The 11631-nt window shown below is 44.0% G+C and overlaps 1 protein-coding gene across 1 annotated transcript; it reads right to left on the minus strand.

Annotated features, from left to right (window-relative positions):
* Positions 1–920: 920 nt before the first annotated feature.
* LOC113181395 (keratin, type I cuticular Ha3-I) lies at positions 921–5246 on the minus strand. The gene is made up of 7 exons (XM_077800537.1): positions 4899–5246; positions 3880–3962; positions 3193–3349; positions 1811–1972; positions 1593–1718; positions 1225–1445; positions 921–1038 (listed from the first exon to the last, which is right to left on the minus strand). Exons 1-7 carry the CDS (start codon positions 5244–5246, stop codon positions 921–923), a joined length of 1215 nt encoding a protein of 404 aa, XP_077656663.1.
* Between the last annotated feature and the right edge of the window lie 6385 nt (positions 5247–11631).

Below are 11631 nucleotides of genomic sequence, written 5' to 3' on the forward strand. Positions count from 1 at the left end.
AAAACGAAGTGCTAAGCAACTCAGTGAGACTCTCTCTCTAAATAAAATTCAAAATAGGGATGGGGATGTGGCTCAGTGATTGAGTGCCCCTTAGTTTAATCACTCATGCCCCAAATAATAAGAAGAAGAAGAAGGAAGGAAGGGAGGAAGGGAGGGAGGGAAAGAAAGAAAGAAAGAAAGAAAGAAAGAAAGAAAGAAAGAAAGAAAGAAAGAAAGAAAGAAAGAAAGAAAGAAAGAAAGAGAAAGAGAGAGAAAGAAAGAGGGAAGGAGGGAGGACTGGGGATGTTGTTCAGTGGTTAAGTGCCACTGGGTTCAATCCCAGCTTAAAAGGGGGGGGGGGGCGCAGATTGACAGGTGATGTCCAGTGGGGACTTTTCCTTTGAAGGAAATCACAGACCATGTATCAAGTTGAATACTTTCATCTGACGGAAAAACACTGGGTACTCTTTATAGATAAAAGGAAGCCAATTTTGGAATTTATGAATGAAACACACAACTATAATTTCTGTGCCAGAATAAGTTTATTAGGAGGATTAACAAAGGATTTTTATTACATCACCAAAATCCAAAAGTGTGACAAAGAAGATTAAGTCCAGTTATGTTCTGTTGCACAGGCAGCCCAGCAGCTGTACCACACTTAATATCATCATTTTCAAATTGCATTTAGATAAGTTTTGCCAGCACATAACATGTCGTGCAAATGTGTCATTGTAACAGTAGTTACTACTTGATCCTGTTGTAGATCTCTGTGTGTGACTCAAAAGACAGGCTCTGCACTCTCCTGTGCTGGAGAATCAGACCAGGAGATGCCGTGGAAAGTCAGAGCTGCTGTGATAAAGGGTTTCTCCTTTGTCTGGTGTGGTCATTGTTGGAGTTGAGATGTGACTGAAGTCCTTGTCCTCCTCCTGGCAGTGGGGCCTCTAGCGCCCAAAATTGCTGCAAGGCCCACACCGAGAACGTGTGACACAGGGATTGGAGACACAGGGCCCAATGGGCTTGTCGCAGGCATTGGTTGTGGCACAGGGATTACAGGGAAGTCTGGTGACATAAAATCATTGGAACAAGTTAGAATAAAATGGGCTGAAGGAATAAGACACTAAAAGCATTTTGAGTCAGAATGTCACCCTACAGCATGAAATGATAAGCCATTTCCATCAGGAAGACTTTTCACTGCCACCGCAACCTCACGTGTCCCAGTGAAAGGATCAGTAGCCCTGCACTCACTTGCAGTCCTCGCTGTCCAGCAGGCTCCGGTACGTGTTGATCTCACACTCCAGCCGGGCCCGGATGTCCAGCAGCACCTGGTACTCCTGGTTCTGACGCTCCAGGTCAGCCCGGATCTCGGCCAGCTGGGACTCCACGTTGGTGATCATGCCCTGCACCTGGGACAGCTGGGAGCTGTAGCGGGCCTCACTCTCTGTCAGCGTGTTTTCCAGAGAGTTCCTCTGTGGTGGGGAAGATAAAGGGGTGTCAGAGAGCTGCCCCCCCCCATTAAGGAGCTTCTCCATGGGCTCCCAGAGTCACCAGCTCCAAGGGCTAAGGAGAGTGTGAGGCCCAGAGGTGACTCTGCTCCCCAATTTTGCAGTACACACCAGGTTGTGCTGGGCCTGCAGCTCGATCTCCAGGGCGTTGACCGTGCGTCTCAGCTCGATGATCTCTGCCTGGTAGGACTGAAGCTGCTCTGAGCTGGACACCACCTGCTTGTTCAGCTCCTCAGTCTGAAACACCCAAGGGGAGGAGACAGGATCAGACCCTGCCCTAAGGGCCCTGGGGCCTTGGGTCCCAAGTGGTCAGGTGCTCGGATGCCCACCTGGGTGGTGAACCACTCCTCCACTTCCCTGCGGTTGGTCTCCACCAGGGCCTCGTACTGACACCTGGTCTCATTGAGCACTTGGTTCAGGTCCACGGTGGGGGCAGCGTCCACCTCCACGTTGAGGCGGTCTCCAAGCTGGCAGCGCAGGGTGTTGACTTCCTGATGGAGGGAGGGGATAATTTTAAATATCACGAAGGATCTTGGTCTGTCCTTGGATAAATGCAATTTAACTTCTAATCATTTTTAATTTTGCAACCAGTTCTGCTCCCTCTGACCTTGCTGACCAGCTCCTACATTCAGTGACTGATCTGTGTGTATTCCACTTCACAAAGGGCCTTCAGGCCCAGGACCTCCTGCCCTTTAGATTTATTGTACCACCTCTTTTTTAGAGAAGTGTGGTCATTTGATCTCAGAGCTGAGACATGGTTGACCATGATTTAAATTCTGATCCCTGGAAGCCCATATTGCTATAATATCTCAGAGTACCTTAAGTCTGATTCTTAAGCATGGGCAATAAAAAGACAAAGTCTAGCTAAAGATAAAATAAAGAATGCTTACTTCAAAATCTGCCATCTTAGAATAGAACGGACTCGGTGATTTGCTGATTTCTACCAGTGTTAGAATATGCTGAAGAAAATCAATATCTGTTCACTTCACTGCTAATCTCTTCACCGAGCTTGGTACTCGGGTTTAGATGGATATCAGGTAGATTTGAATTGTGTGTCGTCTCTACCACTCACAATACAACTCTAGAAGCTTCTGGAATCTTCCGTTTCTTCGTCTTCAAGAACGACCTCTGGAACTCTAACAGGCTTAGCATAATGTCTGGTAGAAAATAAGCTCTCAACTAATATTAACAGTCCCCGTGAACATTGTTCTGGGATTTAAGGTTTGCAAATGTCTGTTCGGTGTGCAAATAACTGGCCAGTGATGGGGAGCATTTTACCCCATGTTTCTTCCAAGTCATGATGAATAGCAAAAAGGGCTCTGGATAGGAATGAGGACAGTTGCATTTGGTTTCTGGCTCGGCTCTCTCAGCTTGGTGGCCCTAGGCCATCCTGCCCTCTCCAGTTACAAAATGACTGCAGCATGTGGCCTGACTTGGGCACAGAAGAGGTCCTGTGGCTGCATATCGCTGACCCGTCCTCATGGTAGAGCTGGCCAACTTCCTTCATCCTCGTTTCCGCCCCTGGCAGAGAAATCCTAATCTCCTATCTCAGATTTTTACCTTATTCATTCTCTACAAAGAAATCCCTTTTTGTTGGGAGAATAGTTTCTTGAGCTAATGGAACCTCAACCCACAGCTTCTCCCACAGCCCGTGGTGGTTGGACACAAGCCCTGGCGAGCCCGATCCTGACAGTGCTTTAGGGGACGTCACCTGCTCGTGGTTCTGCTTGAGGCAGAGCAGCTCCTCCTTCAGGGACTCCACCTGGGCCTCCAGGTCAGACTTGCACAGGGTCAGCTCGTCCAGGATCCTGCGCAGGCCGTTGATGTCCGACTCCACCAGCTGCCGCAGGGACAGCTCCGTCTCGTACCTGTGACCAGAGGAGGATCAGGGACAGCCTGGGCAGGAACACACCTGGCCTTGACTTTGCTTTGATTTTGGTTGGTCGGAAAACTAGAAATTCGGTTTAGTGGTTCTTACAACCGTCCTGTTCATTTAGGTTTTCAATACCTAGCAGTAGGTCCTGGAGAAAAACTCACCCGCAATTATTTTGTTAAAGAACCCGTGGACTTAGGAGGACAAAATCCCATGAACTGTGAGGTTTCCAAGGAGATACATTTCCCACATTCTCATGAGTTCTGCAGGATGTCAAAGGACCATGCTATCTACACTGTCGAACCCTGTGATTGGGGATTACTCTCTAGAGAGGAGAAAGAGGAAGAGGAAGGGGTTGGAGGCCAGGAGGAGGGATCTCCAAAGTCTAGTGAGAAATAGCTCTGTGGATGGTGGGGAAACATCTGGAGAACAGCTTGGTCGATGTGTGTCAGTGTTGTCGACAGGCTAAGGGAACAGAGAGAGGAAAGAGCAGAAAAATAAGCAATACCCAACTTGCCCACTCACTTGGTTCGGAAGTCATCGGAGGCTAGCTTGGCATTATCAATATCCACCACCATCCTGGAGTTCTCAGACTTGCTGCACAGGATCTGGAAGCACCAACACGTTCTCAAATAAGCAAGGGCTTGGTTATTTTTGCCAATGGCAATCCCGACTAATTCACTCCATGGGAGGATCAAAATGAGAAGTCATAATGTATCTTATATAACACTATGAAGTGCTATTGGTGTACAATAGGCGCTCAATAAATATTTTAGAAACTATATTTGAAAAAAAAATTGAAACACACAAAGAAAATATCAGCAAGTGATCTTCCTTTTTTTCCTTTCCTGATAAGCAATACTGAAAAGCTGTTAACAATTCATATTTATTAAAATGTGAATCCTGCCCTCAAGGTACTTTCAACTGAGAAGGGAAGATAAATATTTAAATTAGGAGCTGCAAGGGGCTGTACCAGGGAGTCTGCCATGCTCTCCTGGCCATCGAGATGACTTGGTACCATTCCCTCCTACATCATTTCCAATCTTTCTGGGTTTAACCAACCATTTTTTTACCCCTTCACTGAACACTGGACACCAGTAGGATCCCAGACACATCCAGGTCAGGACAATGGAATCAGGATAATTCAGTGTCCAGAAGAGGGAGATAACCAGAGATCAGAGCACTTGAGGGAGAGAGAAAAATGACCTAATCCATTTGCTTCGTTTTCTTCTCCAGCTCAGTTCTTTTCTTTCACCTCAGGGTAATAATTCTGGAGCTTGGAAATACATGGAAGCCTTCAGAGACAGCTTTAAATAACAGCTTCCTTATCGGAAGTGCTGCTGTTTTCACCTAAACTAACTCTACACCAATATTCAGACCTAATAGACCCAAGTCTGAAAGTAGATGAGCCCCCAAGACACAAAAGAAAGGCCAGTCGTCAACCTTCCCATGAACCCAGGAATTCATATGGTTTCTGAACTGCAGCTAGGATGTTCTTCTTCCAACAGCCTCCTGCTAAGAACACGATGGTGCCCGCCCCTCACCTTCTGCTGGAGCTCCTCGATGGTCCGGAAGTAGGACTGGTAGCTGGGGCACACCAAGGGCTCCTGCTGCTGGTTCCGCTCCTGGATGCGGGCCTCCAGCTCCGCGTTCTCCCTCTCCAGCTGGCGCACCTTCTCCAGGTAGCTGGCCAGCCGGTCATTCAGGAACTGCATGGTCTCCTTCTCGCTGCCGTTGAAGGAGCCCTCACAGAACCAGTTGCAGTTGCCCACGTTGGCGGGGATGTTGCAGGCCCCGGGCAGGGTGCAGCCATGGCAGCTGTGGGGCACGCAGGGCCGGGAGGAGCAGCTGCTGCGGCAGCTCACGTTGGACAGGCAACAGTTGTAGGGCATGGTGCTGGGAGGGAGCGAGGTGTCCGGCTGAAGACAGAATGCAAGACGAGCCACAGCGCTGTGGGTCTCCTTCCCCAGGATGGGCCTTTATACCCTCACTGTGGAGGGTGTGGACTGTAAGGCAGCCCTTTTTTCTTTGTGCTCATTTGGTGATCGTCAAAGCCCTTCCCTTCTGCTTGTTATGTGTTTCCTCAGAAGAGTCCCTCACCTCATAAAAGACTTTACTTGGGCTTCTCCCTAAGTCAGGACTCTCCACCATGCCTGTGCGTCATGAAGTAAGAGCTTCGTGGTGTGGCTTCAAAGAACTGGACTCATGAAAGCCCTGGCCTTCATTAGTTGGGTGTGGCAGGTCCAGGGACAGGATTGCTGCTCTATCACCTGGCGTGAGGGCCCTGACTCCTGGGCAAGATTCCGGCTCTCCTTGAAGAAATGGAAAAGCATAGGTACTGCCTGTGTATCTTTTGCTAGTTCAAATTTCCAAGTACTAAATTCATGGTTCTCAAAAAAAGGGAGTCGATCTTTTATAGAACAGTTAAAACAGCCGAGGTCCTCACAGTCCTGCTTCCTGATATATCCATGATCATGTCTAGCAACCAAATCACAGGCATCTACCAGGATCGGACTTTATCCCAGGCAGTGTACTGGACACCGTGCAGAGTGTGGTCAGACGGGGCTTGCACTTCCCAAGAACCTGCACAGGCTGCTACTGGACACTTTTCACAAACATATCTTGTCACTCCTCACCCCAATCCTTCAAGGCAAATGTTATAATTCCCATTTTACAGACTGCAAACCAAGGCACAGAGGGTAGGGGATGGTAAGTTGTGAAGCAGGAATTCCAGCATGGCTCTCTGCTTGTTCCATTGTGTCACGCTGTTGAGATCCCCATGGCCTACCTCCTTCCCTACCTCCATCAGGTAAGTCATCCTTCCCTCCTCTCTGAACTCTAGGATTTTACCCTGAACATAACATTGTCCTGACCTGTGTGCTGATCTCTCCCTGTTGGAGCCCCCTGAAGGCAAAGTTGGGGTCTAAACATCTCTGAGTCCCAGCTCTAGGTGCCTGACACACTGTGGACATTGTTGAGCAGAAGGAGGTGACAAGTGAAGAGAGAGTGGTTTTCATACTGCGGAGAGCAAGCACCACCAGGATTGGAGGTTCAAGGGCTGGATTTGTGCTGGGACATGGAAGCTACTAAGAAATAGAGAGGAGAAAAGTAGGAGCCAGGTGGGGTGGGGAGTATGGTGTTGTCCACAGTGATGGGGCAGGAAAGCCCAAGGCATGGCTGAGGGACTCCAGTGAGTCCAGGTGGCTGGGAGGGAAGAACTGGGAAGGGAAGTGGTGGGAAATAAGGATATCTAGGGAGGTCATGGTCATAGGTAGAGGACCTCAGGGGCAAAACTAAGAGGCTCAGACCTCCGTGGTAGCAGGACAGCTGATGTAAGTTTTTGAGCCCAAGTGTGATGTGACAGAAGCTGTTTGAGGAACTGTTTCTGCAGATATTTATCGGTTTCAGAAACATGAAGGAAAGACTCGGGGCACAGAGGCCAGCCAGGAGGCTATTACAACAGGCCCGGCAAGCAGCAATAGGGGCCAAAGGGAGTCAGAGTGCTAGAGTTCCTGATGGGGGAACAAGGACAGATAAGACTTTAGTGCAGGTGGGAGAGTTGGAGAAATGAGCCAGAGGGGACAGTACAACGAGAAGCGTGGCGGGGAGCTGAGGGCCCAACTTTGGGGAATTCCAAAGAAATGGAGAAAGAGCAAGAGCCAGTGAGGAGAACTAGTGCCGGCATCACAGAGGGCCAGGGAGGAGAGCTCCCAAGAGGAGGTGATGTCAGAGCTGCCACAGGCAGCTCAGGGGCCACACGAGATCAGGATCATGGAGAGGGTCTGGGCTGCATGGGCCAGCAAGTTGTCAAGACCCTCCCAGAATCACAGGGGTTTGCCTGCTGTATACAGCACCTGTGTTCTTAAAGTAATGCCCACACTGAACCCTGGTAAACTGAGATTTGAATCATGTCGTATTGAGGTGTTCATCACTTAGAGAAGTTCATCACCACTTGGAGAAGTTCTTCCATCATCCATTAGTACAGCTGATCATAAAGCTTGTGAGCTTTGGTCTCAGCAATCAGACTTTCATGCAATAATTGGAGTGTGCTTGAAACAGTTTAGAGATGCTGAGCTTGTTTGAACTTGATGATTCATAATAGTTTGGAATTTAGGAACAATCATCCAAGAAGCATAAGCAATCTGAACTGGCCATGCATATGACCACTTCTGTTTTGTTTTAGGACTTAAGATGAGCCTTCTTTGATATTTTAAAGAAAGACAATGAAGAAAACAAAATCTAACCTGGGGAAGCATTCATTGCCCAGGAAGGGAAGGGGCTACTCACTGTCTTCAAAGTGGAGGACAACACAGAGCTCAGCAATGGACACTCCCCAACAGATCCAAGGCACTCAGCTACAGCTAAAAATTAAAAATGTTTTGCATTTTTTATTTTGTTTTAGTTTTATCCTTTTCATTTTGCACTGACCTCTCTCTCCTTCCCTTCCACTTCCTAATGTAAATCCCAAATGCCCAAATGGTCAAAAGAGAGGAGGAAAGCCTCAGAACAAGGAGCACATAGAGATTTAATGAGCTCTCATTCATGGCCCCCTAATTTTACAAATGGGGAAGCTGAGACTCAGAATGAAGAAACTACTTGCTTAGGATCATATAATTGGAACCCAAATCTGCTCATCACCACGGCATTCCCTATCCCATCTCCTCCATGGAGATATTATTTTCAAAACCAATCTGACCTGCCATTATCTAGGAGAAGAAATTGAAGATGATAAAGAAGAAGTAAAGCAGGAAAATGAAGCCTTGTTAGCCTTTGGTCAGTGCTGTTGAAGAAGAATTAAAGATACATGGGAATAACAATAGAATTCACCAATACTTAAGATCCTTCTTGTCTCCCTCATTTCAATTGTCATCTCTAAGTTGATGTTATGATTATACCCCAACAATTTTTGTAGTAATTTAGGTACAGTTATATCCCATCAGATATAGAATTATATGCTGTCAGTTTGGAGAAACTTATAACAATAGTGAGTCAAACAATAGTGACCCCACTCAATAGCAATACATTTACTCCAGAAAGGATACACAAATATAGTCACAACACTTTTTAAAAAATAAGAACAATTGAGAGATTAAAAAGAACCACACTAGGGGGCTGGGGTGGTGGCTCAGTGGTAGAGTGCTTGCCTAGCATGTGTGAGGCACTGGGTTCAGTTCTCAGCACTGCATATAAATAAATAAAAATAAAGTTCTAAAAAAAGAACCACACCATAATGATGATACTGGCTGGTTTGAAATGTTAGGAATATGAATGTGTTTTCTCTTTTTTCCTCCTTTTTTTAAAGAGAGAGAGAGAGAGAGAGAGAGAGAGAGAGAGAGAGAGAGAGAGAGAGAATTTTTTAATATTTATTTTTTAGGGTTTTTTTTTCCGGTGGACACAACATCTTTATTTTACTTATATGTGGTGCTGAGGATCGAACCCAGCGCCCTATGCATGCCAGGCAAGCACGTTACTGCTTGAGCCACATCCCCAGCCCTTTCCTTTCTTTATATTCTTTTATTCTCTTCAATTTTTTTTAAACTTTTATCTTAATTTTATTTTTTAATTCTAATTTGTTATATATGACAGCAGAATGCATTATAAGTCATATTACAATATAGAGCACAATTTTTCACATCTCTGGTTATATACAAAGTATATTCATTCACTCCATTTGTATCTTCATACATGTACTTAGGGTAATGATGTCCATCTCATTCCCCATCCTTTATACCCCTTGCCTGCTCCCTTACTCTCCCTCCTCTTTGCTCTATCTAGAGTTCATCTATTCCTCCCATGCTTCCCCTCCCAACCCCACTATGAATCAGCCTCCTTATATCAGAGAAAACATTCAGCATTTGTTTTGGGGGGGATTGGCTAACTTCACTTAGCATTATATTCTCCAACTCCATCCATTTACCTACAATTTTTTTTAAAAAAAATGTATTCCTTCTTCACAAGAAAACAAGATAAAATGTGCATTAATATTCCAGAAGGACATTCTTATAGTTCTTTTAAAATGAGTTGTAAAAATTAGCCAAGTCGGGTTTCTATTCCAGTATAAGCACTGAACAGCACTTAAGCTGGTTATTCTGGAAATGAAGCTGTGTGATTGGCGTTCACACCCTTGTCATAACTGCTGACTTTGCCAAGTCCAAAGGTGAACTGTGAGGAAGTAATAAAAAGAAACCAAACTGCCTGTAGCTCCTGAATGGACTGGTGTGGGGTCAGGAAAACCAAAGAGGAAAAATCCTGAGATAAATCCTCTGCCGGGTGCCTATCAGTTCCCAGTCCAAGGAGATGAGTATTGAGTTCACCTCACACTGAGCTACATCCTTGCCATGGAACAGTTCATAAAGGACATTGAACTTTCTTTTCTGGAAACAGTTTCCAAGTTTGATGAAGGCTAGACTCTTAGCACGTTAGAACTGCCAAAGACCTGATGGGTCATTTCATCATTTCACCCAGCTCTCATTTTACAAATAGGGTGACTGTGACCCAAATGGGAAAATGACCTGTCCAAGCTCACACAGAGAGTTTGTGGAGGAGCCCAAATTGGAAAATAATAAATCAAAGGAATAAGGGACAGGAAACAAAGCTTTTAGTCCTTATGAGAGAGTTAGAACTGAGACAAATAAGAAATCCGATTCTCTCAAAAGACAGCACCCTTAAAAGGTGGACTAGAAAAATTAAGTATGTCCATTGTTATAAGAAGATTGTTTTTAAGAAGCTGAACTACCTCTTACTGGATTCTAAATTTAAAATATTAATTCTCCTTTGAGGTTGTTAAACTAAGCAGTAACCTGCGTATCACCAATGTTTGGAATGGAATTTATAGTACACATATGAAGAATCTCCATAATGATAAATTAGCAAAACACCCAAGGAAATAATTCACAATGATCAAGGAAAAGAAGACAAATGAAGCAGGAGATTAAAGCCAATAATATTAAATAACTATGTTTAAAGACAAAATAAGAAATCAAAACCGCAAAAAAAGTTTCCACTCTTCCAAAAGAAATCATAATTTTAAAAAAATCAAATAATTTATAGAAATGAAAAATAAGACTTAAAGTATAAATTTTAAAAGTAGATCTCCTGCAGCTTCAAAAAATCCAGTTTTGTTTGACATCAATGATATTCTTCACCTGCTGAATTTTCTCTTGGCTTCTACTGAATTAACAGAGTTGTAATTAGACCGAAGTCCTAGCCTCTATAATCCTATTGGCTATTTTTATAAATGTCAATAACTTTCCCACTGATTAAGTCACAGCAATTATCATATGTGTTTTATCAATTTAATTTTGTTAGTATTTGTTCAATAGAGCTTTACAACATCCTTTGACGCAGATCTAGGAGTCAATATATTTGTTGGGTTTTTTTTCTTTTATAAAATAAAATAGACCTCTTGAGGATTGATGTTCATTCTGTCACTTTTCTAAAAGAATATGTAGAATATACATTTCTGCTTCATGTCTCATCATTCCTGTTACTTTTATATCTTTAATCACTTTTTATGTATCAAATTATTGTTAACTTTAATAATTGACATATTTCTTATTAAGTACTGCTATCTCTGTTAGAATTTCATTTATTAAAGCCAACTTTGGTAAGGGGATCTTAATAATAAAAAAGTTTTTTATTTTCTAAAAATTTAATAAAATAAATTTGAAAACTCAGCTGATAAGTTAAACATCAAATTAGAGAAAGATGAAAAGAGAATAAGTGAAGTGGAATTGATAGGTAAGGAAAGTTCACAAGAATGTAGCACAGAGATAGAAAACAGGGAAGAGAAAATAAGAGACAAGATAGAATGTGAAGAACCTGTTTAAAGGAATCCAAGAAGTAGTGGTGTTAATAGCTCCAGGAAATCTCTTCCCCAGAATTAGCAAAAACAATCAATCAAAGTCTCTGAAAATTGATTAAATGGCTTACAACAAATTGAGAAGAATTAATTCAACAAAAAATATGGTAAGGACATTGGGAGGCTGTAGTGTTTGAGCAAGGGGCTGCACTTATCCCTCCCAGTTCTGTCTTCCAGAAGCAACATTGTCTTGGCAGCCAAGCAAGAGTCACCATCCTCCCCAACAATCATAACACATCAGCAGATCCCATTTTCCACAGCTTACCCATTTTCTAAACTTTTATAGGGAGGATACAGACAGCGCAGCTGGTGAATAGCACCCTCCCTCTTTCAGTCATAACTCTGGGAGAAGAGATGATGTGATGGATGCAACAGTTAGTGGATTAAAAAAAAAAAAAAAGATGACGATACTCCCC

The sequence above is a fragment of the Urocitellus parryii genome, chromosome 7 (genome assembly GCF_045843805.1).
Source record: "Urocitellus parryii isolate mUroPar1 chromosome 7, mUroPar1.hap1, whole genome shotgun sequence".
Classification (NCBI taxonomy): Eukaryota; Metazoa; Chordata; class Mammalia; order Rodentia; family Sciuridae; genus Urocitellus; species Urocitellus parryii.

Excerpts from the sequence above, each read along its gene's own strand:
- LOC113181395 (XM_077800537.1), bottom strand. The coding sequence starts at position 5,246 with ATGCCCTACAACTGTTGCCTGTCCAACGTGAGCTGCCGCAGCAGCTGC. Across the intron at positions 3,963-4,898 it reads TCGAGGAGCTCCAGCAGAAG|ATCCTGTGCAGCAAGTCTGA; the intron begins GTGAGGGGCGGG and ends TGGTGCTTCCAG. Across the intron at positions 1,039-1,224 it reads CTGGACAGCGAGGACTGCAA|ACTTCCCTGTAATCCCTGTG; the intron begins GTGAGTGCAGGG and ends TTATGTCACCAG.